Here is a 19,011-nt window from a genome sequence, read left to right on the forward strand (position 1 = left end):
ATATGTCAAAAGTCACAAGATGACCTATCTTTAAATTTTATATTTAATGATCTATCAGCTGACAACTTGATTATGTCCTTCTTCAATTCTGTTAAAAGCAAAGAAATGGAAATCATTATCATGCAAAAAGATTTGTCATGCGATTACCTGAATTAAACACCAATATTTTTGCTCCTTTCTTTGGAACCCTTGAAATTTTTACACCCCAGGACAATGCACCATATTAAGATTCTAGGTGGGCCGTTCTTTTATAGAGGGAAAAAACAGTAACTATGAAAAAGAAGGTGAGAAGGGAGAACCTATCCACATGAGGGGCTCACAAGCAGCTCACTTTTAGGGAAAAGAATCTATGGGATTTGCAATCCAGAAGTAGTGTATTTTAAAACCATCCATCCTACAGAGTCCTTGCAAAGTCTTCAGGTATGTCCAGGGATGTGAACACCTCAGTTTGATTTGCAGACTGCTGCCCTATATCACAGACTTCTTTTGTTTTTAAAGGATGTTAATTATCTCTGCTGGCTACATGCCTCAATGTCAGGTACCTTTAAATGGAGCAAAGTAGCTACGAGAGCATTACCTGGGAAAGTGATTAACCTTTTGTGCTTCAGAGAGGGTGCGAAGTAAAAAGGGCTTCAGGTGGGATCCTGTCCACATTAGGTTATAGTCAGTGCTGCTTGGGTGAACCTAAGGGCAGATAAAAAGACAAGATAAGAAACACCAGAGGGAGTTCCCTGGTGACGCAGTGGTTAAGAATCTGCCTGCCAATGCAGGGCACACGGGTTCGAGCCCTGGTCCGGGAAGATCCCACATGCCGCGGAGCAACTAAGTCCGTGCGCCACACTACTGAGCCTGCGCTCTAGAGCTCATGAGCCCCAACTACTGAGCCCGTGTGCCACAACTACTGAAGCCCGTGCACCTAGAGCCCGTGCTCCACAACTAGAGAAGCCACCGCAATGAGAAGACCGTGCACCGCAACGGAGAGTAGCCACCACTCGCCGCAACTAGACAAAGCCCGCGCACAGCAACGAAGACCCAATGCAGCCAAAAATAAATAAATAAATGTATTTAAAAAAAAAAAAAAGAAAGAAAGAAACACCAGAGACAGCCCCTGGAAGAAGGATGGAAGTAAAAAGTCATAGAGGTTTTTCATCCACAGAGCACTCACAGGGGTGGGCCAGTTAGGATGTGAGCTTAGTAGGACAAAAGCTGAGTGTACAGAACAGAGGGATAAGCAAGTTTAAAGAACGAGAGAGTTGGACAAATCTCACATGCAAAACGTAGAATTAATCCTTTTACAGAAGTCCATGATATCTCTAAATATTCTTGCATATCAAAGCGAGAGATGAGGACCCACCCCCAAAACTCCCTTCTCAGACTGTCCTTATATCATTGCAGATGCTGGGTACAAAGTGGTGATCAGATCTAAAACCTTATAGTAGCAAACCAACTTAGAATTCATTTATTCATTCATTTGAATTCATTTGTCCATACATTCAACAATTATGTACTCTCTGCCTCTAATGTGACAGGTACCATGTTAAGCCCTGGAAATAAAACAGCAACAAAGACAGTATATAAACTGGTATCAGAACTTCCTCAAAATGTCTACTTCATACCTCAACCTAGGATAAGAAGCGAGCAACCACACTTTTATCAACTGTCTCAAAATATCCACAGTGGAAGTCCATCCATCATTTTTGCCTTTGCCTTTTGATGTCAAATCCCCATTTTCCCAATTTTCTTTGGGAATAACATACTCCTTGGTTTTAAAGGACCTGGCAATCACCTGCCCCTCCCTTCCCCCAAGGAGTGGACCCTTGACCCAAGCCAGGCCAATCATTCTATCTCCAGAATATGCTTCTTGAGCAAAGAAAGGCACAAGGACAATGAATGCAGTCGATTCATTCCACAGCAGTAAAGGTGGTCTTGAAGACTTCTGTTGCCAGATCCCTGGAGCTGTTGCATTCTCTCTTCTTCCAAAGGTCTGCTTTTTCAGCTTTTCCTCTGGTTCTGCTAGCCGTTCTATGTACATCTTTACTATAAATCCCTTTTGGTTTATGTTGGGCAGAGTCTGTTTCTGTTGCTTGCAATCAAAGAGGTTTAATTGGGTATTAGACAATTCCTTATGGGAAACTCTGCCTCTAGCCCATGCCTAAAAACACAGCAAGGAAAAAAAAATTTTTTTCCCTAAAAAAACCCCCCACAAAATCTTGTGGAAATGTTTTCCATGTATTTCAAGGAAAAACTGATAAAGTGACTCAGAAAGTCAATGCAAGTTCTTCATCATCACTAAGGAGTAGTCCCGTGTACTTTCTAGAGCTGGCACTATTAGCTGACAGTCAGTTAGATGGCTAGGATTTTCAGCTTTTGAGCAGATACGGTAAGGTAGTAAAAATGAGCTTACTTCATGAAATCCATGGGCTGTCAGGATGCTGCGAACCAGGCGACTGTCTGTTCGTACAATCTTGTAAGACAAGTGATAACGTTCTAAAGAAAACACAGAATCAAGTTCAGTAACCAGAAAGTTAACTATAGAGAAAGAAATAAACTGTAAGATGGTGGCTGGATTAATTACACTCAATAACACTATACTGCTATCCTTAGGCTACTATAAGTAGGTTGAGGATTATTTTGGACCAAGAGTCCTAAACCTGAGATTCATTGACTGTCACTAAACATGGATGGTGGGGGAATGACATCCTTGTTTTCACCAAATTCTAGTTCCAATTTAACATTACCTTCAATTAGGAATGTAGGCAACAAAGGAGAATAGTATTAGCAATGCCTGTGACCCTGCCACCAACAGATATCAGGTATTCTAACATTCTTTTACAGTTGTTACAGTTATCTCAAAATATCACTTATTCTCAGGAGTTCTCTGGTGGCCTAGTGGTTAGGACTCTGGGCTTTCACTGCCGTGGCGCAGGTTCAATTCGTGGTCGGGAACTGAGATAATGAAAGCCGCGCAGCACAGCCAAAAAAAATCACTTACTCCCACAGTATTTAAAAATTATGGCAGTGAACAGACCTACCACTAGATCATGTTATTTAATGCACTAATAAAAGGCATACATATCACAAATTTGGTTTTTAAAAATATTTTGAGAACTATATTTTAATACAATTTATTTTCTTTGTAGTCTTACGTATTTTTAAAATACACTTAAAAAACATTATTCTGAGAAGAGACCCATAAGCTTCCCCATACTGCCAACTCCACCCACTGCACCAAAAAGGCTAAGGACGCCGTTCTAAATAGCCCTCATGTGCAACAATGTTGGTTACCAGCCTATCTTAGACCAGAGATTATAAACTGCTGACACGAGGGCCAAAACCAATCTGCAGACATGGTTTGTTCGTTCCTCCTTGTGCTTTAAAAATAAAATTGAATTAATTGCTAACCTTTTGAAATTGGAGGAATTAATATAAAAATCTAGATTTCTGGACTTCTCTTAAAAACCCTGACAACCCTGGGCTCTCTCTCTGGCAAGGCAAGAGTCAACCAGAGAAGTGCAAGTGCTCCTTGCAGGACAGGCCTGCGCTGTCCAGTTCAGCACCGTCCCCACCTGACCTGCTTCACTCATTCTTATCTCCTGCCAGGCCCGTGAGAGCATTCTGTGCTTGTGACCCCTGTCTAAGAGGAATGTCTGTAATCATGTGAGGTTTCTATATATCCCCAAAGACTAAAGTTTTCTCTGGCACATTACATTCAATCTCTTTCTATGCATCACTATAAACTGTTAGCTAAGAATTCTACAGAACGATTTTTTTAAAAGGACTGCATACTGAACCATTTCTGAGTGAGTATAATACAGAAACTTATGGACAGGCTCCGGAACATAATTCAGCCTCTACAGTCAAAGATAAGCCTTTCTTTTTATAACTTTATGTGAAAATATTCATAAATCCCTGCTGCTACTTGCCCAGCCCTGGCAGGAACACCATGCCAAGCAGACACAGGAGGATTGGAATGATAAGGCCAGGCACTCCATACTTCTCATTCTTGCGGCAAACTTTAAAGCCCAGTTACAAGGTTTTCCCAATGGTCAATCACTATTATGTTGTCTTTGCAATATTTTTATAAGAAAAACAGTGCAGAGTTTAATGTAAGAAGCAGCACAGTGCACTGCTCAAGAGTTTGTGTTCTAAGGTTTCCTAAAGCTTACCTCTATGAAAACAATCAATAGAAAGAGAAATTAGCTGAACTCTGTTTCATTCTAGCAATAAGCAATATTCAACCATGGATAAATGAACCAATGAATTTTGTAAACGCTCAATTCATATTATGAAGAAATGGATTTTTTACTTTTATGTTTATTATTTATAAAAATTGTAATTTATTCTTATTCTTTTGCTCAACTGTATATTCATTAAGATTGTAAGATAGCTCAATCCAGGACACATTCAATCTTTGCAGATATATGAATATAATAAATCTAGTAAGATATAAAAAAAGGAGTTTGTGTTCTGATTCCAAGTTGGGGAAGGAGAGTACAAGATAGGTGTGGAATATCTTGCTATGCCAAAAAAGAGGACAGTCACAAGGATTGAGAACACGTCACAAGGATCTTGAAGGGGCTCCCCAAGGCCAAACTTGAGGCAATCTGAATATAAAAATGAATACTGACAGAAGAAGATTTTTAACTCACTTATAAGAAAGAAAACAACCCATGAATCCACACTGATAAGAAAGTGAGAAGGTATACTACGGGTTTTCTAGGTCAGAAGTCGGATACAAGTGTTATCAAGGCATTGGCAGGACTGTGTTCCTTTCTATAGGCTCTGGGTAGGGTCCACTTCCTCTCCTTTTCCAGCTTCCAGAGGCTGCCCCTATTTTTCTTCTCTCTTCAAAGCCAGCAATGACAGGTCTAGTCCTTCTCACACTGCATCAGTCTGACTCTTCTTCTGTCTCCTTCTATTTTAAAGGACTCCTGTAATTACATTGGGCCCACTTGAAGAATCTCCTTATCTTAAGGGTTAGCTGATTAGCAACCTTAATTCCATCTATGACCTCAATTCCGCTTTGCTAAGTCAGGTAACATTTTCACTGGTTCTGGGGATTAGGAGGTAGACATCTTTGGGAGACTATTACTTTCACATAGAAGGGAAAGCTCTTCCTTACAGAAAAGCCAGCTAATAAATGTAGAAGGAAAAACTGAAATAGAAAATCACCATTTTACAAAAACTGCAATAGTAAGTGATTCGGACAAGAATCAATGAATACCAACAGTGAGAGACTACTGGAGAACAGGATATTCATACATCTCAAAATATCACCCCAGAGAATGCTTTTAACAAAGGAGAAGGGTACCTTTACAATGAAGCAATCTGGTAAACACTATCTTAACCAAACGATCAAACTCGTCATCACCAGTAATGCAATATAATGACATCATATGCTTTCTAATGTGATACACTGAGGACATGACTTCATTAAATGATATTCCTACAAATTTTTTTCAACTTTTTTATTCTTTTTAACCTTTTTCAACCTTTTTTAACCTTTTTAATCTAAACATGTGGAATCAATCTGACAAGCCCAAACTTAAGGACATCTGCAAAGCAACTAGTCTGGAATCCTTAAAAATGCCAATGTTATGAAAAGACCAAAAAATAAAATTAAAAAATCCAGTAAATGGTTCTAGATATAAAGGAGACTAAAGAAATATGACAACTAAATGCAATCTCTGATTGGATCCTGGATTTGAAAGAAAAAAAAAAAGATAAAGGACAAAATTGGAACAATTGAGGAAATCTGGGCAGGGATTGTATAATAGATAAGAGTGTTTTAGCAATGACAGAGTTCCTGAGTGTCATCAGTGTTCTGTGGTTATAGAGAGGATGCCCTTGTTCTTAGGATAAACATGTTGAATAAGGTATTTAGGTCTGAAGTATGTGAACTAATTTTCAAATGGTTCAGAGAGAGAAAGAAGGGTGAAGCAAACATGGCAAAATGTTAATAACTGGTGAAAGCAAGGAAATAGTATACATGAATTCATTGTACTATACTTATAACTTGCCAGATGGTTTTTTTATTTCTTTAAATAAAATGTTCAGAAAACTAAAAGAAAACCAGGTCTTTTTCATTATGATAACTGATCACTGACAGCTCCACTTTTGCACATAAAAAGCCAAAGCCTCATCAACTGCTGGGAACCAGGACTGCGCCCGATTCTCTGACTGTTCTGCAGTGCTTGCCCCAGGCCACGGAGAAGATGATCGGTCAGGTGTGTGGAAAAATAGAGAATGATTACGTGGGGACTGGGGGAGAAGGGGAATAATAAAAGAGAGAGTATGTGTCTGGAGTCAAACTGCCGGGGTTCAAATCCTGGCTCTACTACTTCCTGCCTGCTGTCTTAAATAAGTTATTTAATTTCACTATGCTCAATTTCCTCACCTATAAAATGGGGTTGATAACAAAGGTACTTATCTCACAGGGTAGTTAAAAGCACTAAGTCAGTTAATATATGTAGAGCTTTTAGGATAGGAAAGCTTGCTGATATGGGAATTCCCTGGCTGTCTGGTGGTTAGGACTTGCTTTCACTGCTGTGGCCTGTGTTCAATCCCTGGTTGGCAAACTAAGATCCCGCAAACTGCACGATGCAGACCTCCGAAAAAAGAAAGCTTGTTGATACATAGAAAAAAAATTTCATACAGTAAAAAAATAAACACTTAGTAAAATAGCTACTAATACATAAATAAATACATAGTATAATACACAGTAAATTATACATTTTATATAGCAAGTTAAAAAATAAAAATGCTATTAATAGTCTTTCTCCTAATTCTCCTAATACAGAAGTAAAATGCCGTCATCACTGTGCTCAGTGGCAGACCTGATTCTCATGGTATGTAAGCAGTGACCACCTACTTCTTCTTTTTTTTAATAAATTTATTTATTTATTTATTTTTGGCTGTGATGGGTCTTCCTTGCTGCGCGCAGGCTTTCTCTGGTTGAGGCAAGTGGGGGCTACTCTTCGTTGCGGTGCGCGGGCCTCTCATTGCGGTGGCTTCTCTTGTTGAGGAGCATGGGCTCTAGGCATGCGAGCTTCAGTAGCTGTGGCATGCAGGCTCAGTAGTTGTGGCTCACGGGCTCAGTAATTGTGGGTTGGGGGCTCTAGAGCGCAGACTCAGTACCTGTGGCGCACGGGCTTAGTTGCTCCACGGCACGTGGGATCTTCCGGGACCAGGGCTCAAACCCATGTCCCCTGCATTGGCAGCGGATTCTTAACCACTGTGCCACCAGGGAAGTCCCTGGCCACTTACTTCTAATCCAAACCAACTAACTATAACCCAACTCAGATACACTGAACATGTTCTAAAAGGGAAGTGCAAGAGAGGCAGGGTGGAATGATGGAAAGCAACTGTGACTGCTTTAGGGATTTTAACCCGCGTTCATGCTCTGTGTCCAATGACCCTACAACCAATAATGCTGATTACCAGCACATATTAGACCAGAGATTATAAAATGGTAACCCAGGAGCCAAATCCAGCCTATAGACACAGTTTGTCCATCCCTTGTGGTGTTTTCAGTATAAAGTTGAATTATTTGCTAACCTTTTAAAGCTGGAAGAAGTCACATAAAAATCTAGATTTCTAGGCTTCACCTGAAATAGCTGGTAAGCCTGGGCTCCCTCTCCCTAGCGAGAGTCAAATGGAGAACTGCAACTACAAACTGAACCTGTTCAACTGTTCATGACAGAACCACCTTCGCCATGTTTTCTTCCATAAAAAAACAGGAGGCAGGGCACGGTCCTCCTAGCAAACTGCAAAACACCCAACATCTAAGCCTCTGAACACACACGCATCTCATCAATTCCACTATGAGACTGTAGAATTTCCTCTTCAACAACTCACATGCATCGCAGTGGACAATCTGAAGAACTAGGGCCCCTGGCAAGTTCCAGGACTGACTGTGGCCGAGCAAAGACAATCAAGGAACCAATAATCTAACTGTCAGCACAGAAGCACCTAGGAAGTGGTGAAGTGCCCTAAGGGGTTTGGTCCAAACTAGCATGGGAAACTAGAATGAAGATAAAACTAACATTCTTTTGACTTTAGAATACAAGAATAACCCCTTTGATGGCAACACAGTGTATCTTTGCCTCACTGTCAGAAAACTGGGTCCTTAACGTGCACAGTTGAATACGGTTGTCACTAGCCACATGTAACTTGAGCACTTGAAACGTGACTAGTGTAACGAAGGAATAGAATTTTTCATTTTATTTAAGTTTAATAAATTCTAATTTCAATTTTAAAACTGATACTCAGTTCAGTTATTGGAAAACTTGTTTGGAACAACTTGAACATAGGAATTGACTACAATTTCAACTATAACGTTTATGAAATCTAAATACAGACCAAATGCTTCCAATGAAAATTTTGTACCATATGGAGATGTACTAAAAGTGTACAATACACACTGGATGTAAAATATCTTCACGATTTTTTTATACTGAGTAAAAGTGGAAATGATAATTTGGATTAAATAAAATATATTTTAAAAATTAATTTCACCTATTTCTGCTTTTTTTGATAAGGCTACTGAAAAATTACATATACAGCTTACATCATATTTCTGTTGGACACTGCTAGTCTATACAAATCCAAATTTATGAAACTGACACATTCAGAGGCAAAATACAAAATACTTCAGTCTAGGAAAAGATTAAATTGAAAATATCTGTTGCCCCTAAAATGCAATCCCAGGACTTCCCTGGTGGCGCACTGGTTAAGACTCTGTGCTCCCAATGCAGGGGGCCCGGGTTCAATCCCTGGTCAGGAAACCAGATCCCACATGCTGCAACTAAGAGTTCGCATGCCACAACTAAGGAGCCCACGTGCCACAACGAAGGAGCTGGCAAACTGCAACTATGGAGCCTGCCTGCTGCAACTAAGACCCAGCACAACCAAATAAATAAAAACTTTAAAATAAATAAATAAAATAAAATAAAACGCAATCCCATTTATATGTTCAAAGTATACACAATTTTGAAAAAAACATAGATATGGTGAGAAAAAAAACATACTCCTGGAATATTTCACAAATAAAGCATATGAAATCTTATTGTATCTAAAATATTAACAATGAATTCAATGAAATATTTAATAGATAACAGAAAAAACAAGGTTGGAATCTAACACTCTAAGATCAACAGAAGATAACTAATGCCCCAGATACACTTCTCAAGGGGATTTAACTCAGTATTATGATCTGAGCAGATCTATGTCAGCTATTTAAGAGAGAGAGAGAAAAAAAAATAGACCAAGAGTGTTTAACAATTCAGAAATCTGAGGTAGCAACTAACAAAACTCATTCAAATTGTTCTTTTCATAAAGGAAGGTGAAGAAAATTATTAAACCTCAAGGAATTGGGAATATACAGAAAATTTAAAAAAACAGAGTTTGAGAAAAAAGTTTAGTGGCTTCTTCCTTAAACACAGGAAGATGTACAGGAAAATAATCCAAAGACTTATAGGTTCTAGAAAATAGTGATTGTTTGAATAATGGCATGATTACATTGATGGATGCTAATTTCCAATAAATGTTAGGTATTCTAAAAAGGAAGGGTCTATTGCCACAGAATACATGGATTCATTTATGTGACAAACAAACCAAAAGAAGTATGCTGGGGGGGAGGATTATTTACTTCTGTTGTTTTTATGCACCTTTGATGTTTTGACTCTAATCATATTTAGTGGGAGATTCTCAGCAAATGTTAGTAAATCTTCAGAGACTCCAGCTTCAGAGAACATGAATGAACCATGTCCCTTTAAGTGGTAACCTAGCAACTTGCTGAGGGGATTAGAACACCAAGACCCTTGGGGAGGGAGGAGAATTCAAATCCCAGAAGCAGGTGCTCACTGTCCTTTGAACTCTGGCTTATGATGGGGCAAGGACAGACCTTAAAGTCATCTCAAGGTAGAGCAGATCCTGTTCGACAAATAGAGTAAGCAGCACAAGTTTTGAATGCCTACTGTGTGCTGAACATTAGTGATCTCACTCTTACAATGCCTGCAAGGTAGCTATTATCTCCATTTTACTAATAATGAAATAGATTAAGAGAGTTTAAGTGACTGCACAAGACTCACAGCTAGTAAATGCCAAAGATGGGATCTGAAATATTGACTGAGAACCCATGTACAGCCTCTTTCCACCATATCGCACAAAAGGTTGGATCCACAGTATGTAACCTTTGAAGACAGCTACAGGCTAACACCAGGATTCAGAGTACTGCTTAAAGTCAATGAGGAGTGGACATAAATGAAATTAAGAATAGAAAAATAATAGAGAAAGTAAGCAAAATAAAAAGTTTGTTCTTTAAAATGATTCTCAAAATTGACAAACTTTTAGTTAGACTAACTAAAAACAAAGAGAAAAGATTCAAATTACTAAAATCAGAAATGAAGGTGGGGACATTACTACTGTATTACAGAAATAAAAAGGATTATAAAAGAATACTATGAACAACTGTATACCAACAAAATTAGATAAACTAAATAAAATGGAAAAAAACCTAGAGAAACACACAAACTACCAAAACAGACTCAATAAGAGATAGAAAATAGAATAGATAAGTAGAGGTTGAACCAGTAATCAAAAACCTTCCAACAAAGAAAAGCTAAGGACTAGATGCTTCACTGGTGAATTCTATCAAACATTTAAAGAATTAACACCGATCCTTCTCAAGCTCTTCCAAAGAGGAGGAAGGAACTCATTCTATGAGGGCAGCATTGCCCTAATACCAAAGCCAGACAAAGACATCAAAAGAAAAGAAAATTACAGAACGATATCCCTTATGAATATAGATGCAAACATCCTAAACAAAATACTAGCAAACCAAATCCAGCAGCATATTAAAAGGACTATATACCATGCTCAAGTGAGATTTATCTCAGGAATGCAAGGGTGGTTCAATATACAAAAGTCAATCAATGTAATACACCACATTAATAAAATGAAGGAAAAAAACCATAGAATCATCTCGATTGATGTAGAAAAAGCATCTGACAAAATGCAACACCGCTGTATGATAAAAACACTCAACAAAGGAATAGAAGAGAACCTCCTCAACATGATAAAGGGCATTTATGAAAACCCATAGCTAACATCATACCAAATGGTGAAAGACAGAAAGCTTTCCCCCAAAGATCAGGAAGAAGACAAAGATGCCCATTTTCACTTCTATTCAACACTGTACTGGAAGTTCTAGCCAGAGCAATTAGGAAAAAGAAGAAGAAAAAGAAAGAGAGGGAGGTAGGGAGGTATTCAGGGCAGAGAGGAAGAAGTAAAATCTCTATTTACTGATGACATGATCTTGTATAGAGATAGTCCTAAAGAACACACACTCACTATCAGAGCTAATAAATGAGTTCAGCAAGGTTTCAGGATACAGGATCAGTATACAAAAAATCAATAGTAAGGCTTCCCTGGTGGTGCAATGGTTGAGCATCTGCCTGTCAGTGCAGGGGACACGGGTTTGAGCCTTGGTCCGGGACGATCCTGCATGCCACAGAGCAGCTAAGCCCGTGAGCCACAACTACTGATCCTGCGTTCTAGAGCCCACGAGCCACAACTACTGAGCCCACGTGCCACAACTACTGAAGCCCGTGCGCCTAGAGCCCGTGCTCCACAACAAGAGAAGTCACCACAATGAGAAGCCTGCGAACCACAACGAAGAGTAGCCCCCACTCGCCACAACCAGAGAAAAGCCCTCGTGGAGCAACGAAGACCCAACGCAGCCAGAAACAATAAAATAAAATAAAATAATAAAATAAATTTATTTTAAAAAATCAATAGTATTTCTATACACTGACAATGAACAATCCAAAAATGAAATTGAGAAAGCAATTCCATTTATAACAGTATCAAAAAGAATAAAATATTGAAGAATAAAGTTAACCAAGGAGCTACAAGACTTGCACACAGCAAACTATAAAACATTGCTACAGAAACTAAAGAAGACCTAAATAAATGGAAAGACATCCCATGTTCACGAACTGGAAGACTTAACACTAAGATGGCAATACTTCCAAAAGCAATCTACAGATTCAATGTACTCCCTACCAAAATCTCAACAGCCATTTTTGCAGAAATGAAAAAGCTGATCCCAAAATTCATATGGAATTGCAAAGGACCCTGAATAGCAAAAAAATTTTGAAAATGAAGAACAAAGTTAGAGGACTCACACTTCCCAATTTCAAAACTTAGTACAAAGATACAGTAATAAAAATAATATGGCACTGGTATAAGGATAAACAAACAGACAGAATATTAAGAGTCCAGAAATAAACCCATACATCTAATGGTCTACTGATTTTCAACAATAGTGCCAAGATTATTCAGTAAGGAAAGAACAGTCTCTTCTAATCTTCTAATCATGCTGGGGCAACTGAATATCCACATGTAAAAGAATGAAGGTGGACCCTTATCTCACACTATATAAAAAAATTAACTCAAAATGGAACAAAGACCATTTAGCTCTAAATTTAAGAGCTTAAACTATAAAACTCTTAGAAGAAAGCATAGGGATCATGACTTTGGGTTAGGCAATGGTTTCTTAGATATGACACCAAAAGCATAAGCAATAAGAGAAAAAGTAGATAAATGGAACATCATCAAAATGAAAAACTTTTCCCCATGAAAGAACACTATCAAGAGAATGAAAAGACAAACCACAGAGGAAAAAATATTTGGAAATCATTTTTCTGATAAGGGTCTAGTATCCAGAATGTATAAAGAACCCTTACAACTCAACAACAAAAAGATAAGCAACCCGATTAAAAAATAGGCAAAAACCTTGACAGACATTTAATTCTCCAAAGGAGACAATATAAATGGTCAAAAGGAACATGAAAAGCTGCTCAATGTCATTAATCATTAGGGAAATGCAAATCATAACCACAATAAGATACCACTTCACACCCATTAGTATAGCTATATTCTAAAAAACAGAAAACAACAAATGTTACTGAGGATATGGAGAAATTGCAACTCTCATATATTGTTGGCGGGAACGTAAAATTGTGCAGTCACTGTGGAAAATCCTTTGGCAGCTCCTTAATAAGTTAAACATAGAATTACCATACAACTTAGCAATTCCATTCCTAGGTATATACCCAAAAGAACGAAAAACAGGTGTTCAAACAAAAACTTGTGCATGAATGTTCATAGCAGCACTATTTACAAGAGACAAAAGCTGGAAACACTTATCCATCAATTGATGAATGGATAAACAAAATGTGGTATATCCGTACAATGGGATGTTATTCAGCCACAAAAAGGAATGAAGTATTGACATATGCTAAAACATGGATGAACCTTGAAAACATTATGCTAAGTGTAAGAAGCCAGACAGAAAAGGCTATGTATTGTATGAGTCCATTTATATGAAATATCCAGATTAGGTAGAGCCATAGCGACAGAAAGATTAGTGGTTGCCAGGAGCTGGGATAAGGGGGTTGGGGAGTGACTGCTTAATGGGTACAGGGTTTACTTTTAGATGAAAATGTTCTGGAACTAGATAGTGGTGATGGTTGCACAATACTGTGAATGTACTAAATGCCACTGAGTTGTATACTTTAAAATGGTAAAAACAGTAAATTGTGTTATGTGTATTTTACCATAATTATAAAAAACAGTATCATTAAACTTATTGTGATAATCATTTCATGATGTATGTAAGTTAAATCACTATGCTGTACACCTTAAACTTGTACAGTGGTGTATGCCAATGATCTCTCTATAAAACTGGAAGAAAAAAACAAAAAAATAAACGCATGTACATGTAATTCTAAAACAAAAAAAAAAGAGGAAAAATAATTTAACATGCAGGAAACAATTTAAGAAATCACAAATAATCCTTTCAAGTATAAAAAAATCAACAGGATATTCTCATGACCAAGGCCCTTTCCCTAACTAAATATGGTTATCACTTTCTGTAAGATGAGTTATCAGGGCCATGCCCAGCCCTGCCCTCAGTGGGGAAGGTCATACCTACCTCCAATTACTCGAATATTGTTGTCCTTTGTCAGAATAGCCTCAGCATGGAATACCAAAACTGGAATTCTCCTGCAGCCTCCAGTCCACATGATACATGGATGATCTCTACAACCGTAATAAAAGGCTTTATTAATTTACAGCTCAAAATCTGAATTAACAACTGAAGCAGATCACTGTGGTTTGCTGCTTAGCAACTTTCCCCTTCTTCTGGAACAAGCATCCCAAATGTCCTATGGGAAACCAGTCATCTCCCATTCTTAGTCAGATGGTCTGCTTAAGATTAACTCCGTTCCTGCTGTAGGGATGGGTCTTGACTGGCTTCAGCCAATCAGAGTTTTCCATTCCCCAGTTACAGTTACTGCTTCAGGGATGAGGACATAAACCAGCTGGAGCCAGTGTGTCAGGAGATATGTCGTGTGACCCTCTAAGAAAGCGATGCTTTCTCTTCTGTAGCAGCTGCAGGAGAGATGGCCTCCTCCCCTTGATGGTGTAAGAGAATGAGGTCTGGAAGTGCAAGTGTCATTTTGTGACCTTGGAAGGAGACCCTGGAGCTGTTGGTAAAGGAGAAAGTCTGAGGGAGCCTGACTGAAAGAACAAGAGAAATGAGATCCTGAGTGGCAAACGTGCAGTTGCAGAATCAAGTCTTTCCTAAATATGCGTTCATAAATTCCCTTTATTATTTAGGACAATTTATGTCTTAGTCCCTGGCACAAATAAGAATCCTAACTAAAATAGTCACAATAATTGACAGACCACTTTTACACCCTATAGTCCCTTTTTAAGCCAATTTGATGATCCATCCTAAGATTCTGAGCTAGGAACGCTAAATTAATACAAGTACCCCAATTAAAACCACATATTTTAAAGGAAGCCTATACCAAACAGAACAATGTTTTCCTCCAGAAAAGGACCTCTGACTTTATTCCCTTCCTATCTTCCAGAAATCTCTGTTTAATCAATCTCAGACAGATGTGTATTTATTCACAGATTAGAAAAATCTCCAACTGCCTTAGTGCATGAAGGTAAGAAAGAAATGACCTGAGTCCCTACTATGTGTCAGGAATTACACTAAGAGCTTTCACATGTTATCTCACTTAAGCCTCTTGCCTGCACTATGAACTGAAGAAAAGTGTCCAGAGAGGTTGAGCAGTTTGCTTAAGGTCATACAGCTGGTTAAGTAAGGGAACAGGTATTAGAACCCAAGTGTCTGTGCTCTTTCCACCCTTCCATCTCCCTAATCACACATTTCAGTGATTTGTTGTATAAACACCTTAAAGTCAACCCTTTGGGGACTGAAATTAATCAATTCCTTATATGGAATAAGATCCATTTAGCCAAGATTCAGGCTGCTCTCAAAAACTCACATGACCACACCCCTTAACAAAGGCCATACCACAAACCTCAGGGCCAAGTTAGACCCTCCCAATACAGGTTTAAACAGATCCATGCTTTCAATGCACAGGCTGCCAGGCTACCAATCTTAGAGGTGAGGCAGCCTTTAGACTTGGGATGAGCTGCCAAGAGCTTTATTGAGGAAAGCAGAGAACACCATACCTAGTTCATTTCCTGGTTTCTAGAAATGGAATGTGGATGCTCATTTTTCTTGTGATTTGACTTGGGTGACAGTGCCCATTTGTGAGAAATTGGTGTTTATATGGTGCAAGAAGGATTTTTTGTGTGTGGTTTGCTTGCTTTTTAATCTTAAACACCTGTAAAATGTGGGTATAGGGCCAGATGATTCCTATGCTCTCTTCCAACTTTAATTTTTTCCACTATATTTCTAAGTCAGAGGACAGAGGAAAAATTAGGCAGCCTAAACTATCAAGTCTTAGACAGAAACTCTGGAAACAATCGAAAGTTCCTTGTCAATCCATCTCTAGCTGCAAACTGGCACCACTGTGCCTTAGCACTTAAAAACAATGGATTACGGATAAAAGGTAAAAATGCCTGACAAGAGTCAGGAACACAATAAACATACACAGCTGAGAAGAGCCAAGGCCTTAGCCGTACTATCTATAGAAAGCCAAATCCCTGACACAGAATCTTTTCACTTACAACCTCTGAAAAGAGAAAAGAGGTAGTAGATGAATCATTAGTTCAGTAAGGTCGACCCAAACACACTTAAGGCAGACGTTGCATTGTCATTAAAAGCATGCTCCCACCAGGTGGTGCTAAAGGAAAAAGATTCAAAATGATTAGGAAGCTGAAAATTGGGACTTTAAATTTTCATTTACGCCAGAAACTGGTACATATTAAGAAATTATGCTTTTACAGACATAAGAGAACAAAAAACTTCGATGACTAATAACCAAAGTAGACCAGTTTTATGGTTTACTTTCCTGAAAGCCTAAGAACGTTTTGGTTTTTTTTTTTTTTTTTTTTTTTTTTTTTGCGGTATGCGGGCCTCTCACTGTTGTGGCCTCCCCCGTTGCGGAGCACAGGCTCCGGACGCGCAGGCTCCGGACGCGCAGGCTCAGCGGCCATGGCCCACGGGCCCAGCCGCTCCGCGGCATATGGGATCCTCCCAGACCGGGGCACGAACCCGTATCCCCTGCATCGGCAGGCGGACTCTCAACCACTTGCGCCACCAGGGAGGCCCCGTTTTGGTTTTTAAGAAGCAATTTCACGTGGAATAGATATTATTCACTCCTGGGATCCAGCCTACATAGCTCAAAGCCTCGGTGCCTCATTCATACCAATGTCCCTGCTGGAAATGCCTTCCCCACTTCTCTCTGTTCGTTTAATCCCACTCTCTAAAGCCCAGCTCACCTCACCACCTCCTTGGAGCCTTCCTTAGCTCCTCCAGCCCACAGTGATGTATTCTTTCTCTGAACTGTAGCACTCACTACATAATCATTTGTTGATGATCTTTGTAACTGATCTAAAGCCAGCTTTTACAATCAGAATTAAATATTTTTTTTAGTGACTAAAGAAACCTTACATCAAATTAACGTTTCCACATCTCTATATAAATTTATATTTGGGAACCCCAAACAAAATACAGAAAAAGAGCCCCTTTACATCTACTATTTGAAATAATGCCATGCAAAACAAGGATGCCTGGACAGTTTCTAGCTCTAATGTCCAGGACTGCAAGCCATCAATACTTTAATACAGCCTAGGGTTCTGAGCAGATCTAGCAGATATCCATGGATATATATCTTTGGATCAAGTCAACATCCTTAGATGATTTAAGACCTTGTAACTTCCAAAACTTTAAAAATGTAAGCATGTTGTTCCAGGTGTGAACAAGACTGACTTAAGATTCCTAATGTATAAAACAGGTATCTGATAGACATGAGCTGATGGAACATTAACAATCAAAACTCAACAGTAGGAGTTTAAAAGGAAGAGGAGCATAATGTCCGTGAATCTGGATGGGGAGGGCGGGGGGAAGGTGGAATGACACCTGTATTTTCACTAACTTCTACTAGAAATTTAATGTTTCTCAATTACGAATACAGGCACCAAACACAGTAATCATAGTATAACCTGTGTTTTTGACTCTGTCTGAAATTACAGATTTTTTTATACCAAATTACAGTTGTTGCAGACATCTCAAAATATCACTGACATTTATCACTGCTTATAAGTTATGGTAGTTATTAAAATTGCCACTAGATCACCTGTGATTACAGTCTTCTCATCTGGTGTGATTTGGATGGACAGCAATTTGGCAACTCTCCACTCTCAAGCAATCATTCAGCTACCAAATGGTGACATTTCACAGTGGTGATCCAGTCATCTATGATGTTTCTTGGTATTCCCCATTTTTAAGTGTTAATCAAAGACCACCCAAGTATGATGGTCTTATGCAAACTAAGCAAAAACAGTCTTCATGTTGCTGTCTTTAGAAAATAAAATCTAACTTTCTCATGTTTTAAATGAATGATCTTGTTATTTAATGTATTAATAAAAACGTACATATTACTATACCACAAGTTTGTTTTTTTTAAAAATCCTGATAACTGCACTTCAATGCAATTGGTATTCTTTGTAATGAAATGTATTTTAAGCACTTCAAAGACCTAAGGTGATCTAAAGCATGAAGCCTCCATTTATTTACTCATTAAGTTAGTCACTCAGTCAGCAAGCATTTATTGAGTGCTTACTAAAATATTAGGTTGAACCACCTAAAATTTCTCAATATTTGACTGTTTTTGACCTACCAAAATAGCAATTTCATACAGTTCAACCTAATACTTGTTGGGCCCAACCTATAAGCCCACTAATAAAAGAGACAGTCATGAAGTAAAAGATCTTGAATCAGAAAGACTGATGCTTGAAGCAGAAGTTAAAATTTTTGTGAAGTGGGTAAGAGGCAGCACACAGAAAACAAACAGTCACAAGAAGGCAAAGTGACCAGAGAGAATTATCCATTTAATTATCCTGAATGAGAATGACCCAAATATAATACCAAATCTCTATTATTTTCTATGACCTAATAGTGATGAGAAGCCTTTCCCCAAAGCTTTACTAATGCTTCAATAATTTTTTTCAAATTACATTAAATAATGTAATCTTCTACTTTATAATAAGAAATACACTTTAAATTCAATATAAAATCCAATAAAAATAAAGCCTTAACATTTGTATGGCACTTAATCATTTAAAAGTAATTTCATACACATTATTCTATTTGATCCTAACTATACCCCAAAAAAACAGCCTGGGAGGGGCTTTCCTGGTGGCGCAGTGGTTAAGAATCCGCCTGCCAATGTGGGGGACATGGGCTCGATCCCTGGTCCAGGAAGATCCCACATGTCGCGGAGCAACTAAGCCCGTGCACCACAACTACTGAGGTTGTGCTCTAGAGCCCGCAAGCCACAACTACTGAGCCTGTGTGCTGCAAATACTTGAAGCCTGTGCGCCTAGAGCCCATGCTCCACAACAAGAGAAGCCACTACAGTAAGAAGCCACGCACTGCAACGAAGGGTAACCCCCAGCTCGCAGCAATAGAGAAAGCCCACGTGCAACAATGAAGACCCAACACAGTCAAAAATAAATAAA

General features: G+C 38.7%; 1 protein-coding gene across 1 annotated transcript in view; it reads right to left on the reverse strand.

Annotated features, from left to right (window-relative positions):
• TTLL5 (tubulin tyrosine ligase like 5) overlaps positions 1 to 19,011 on the reverse strand; it is a 312,098-nt gene that overhangs the window by 289,766 nt on the left and 3,321 nt on the right. Inside the window, exons 3-5 of the mRNA XM_060095798.1 lie at positions 14,000 to 14,106; positions 2,405 to 2,487; positions 578 to 684 (exon numbers count right to left, since the gene is read on the reverse strand). Coding sequence (XP_059951781.1) covers positions 578 to 684; positions 2,405 to 2,487; positions 14,000 to 14,106 — 297 coding nt within the window. The remainder of the gene's footprint in view (positions 1 to 577; positions 685 to 2,404; positions 2,488 to 13,999; positions 14,107 to 19,011) is intronic.

This window comes from Mesoplodon densirostris, chromosome 4, assembly GCF_025265405.1.
Source record: "Mesoplodon densirostris isolate mMesDen1 chromosome 4, mMesDen1 primary haplotype, whole genome shotgun sequence".
Lineage (NCBI taxonomy): Eukaryota > Metazoa > Chordata > Mammalia > Artiodactyla > Ziphiidae > Mesoplodon > Mesoplodon densirostris.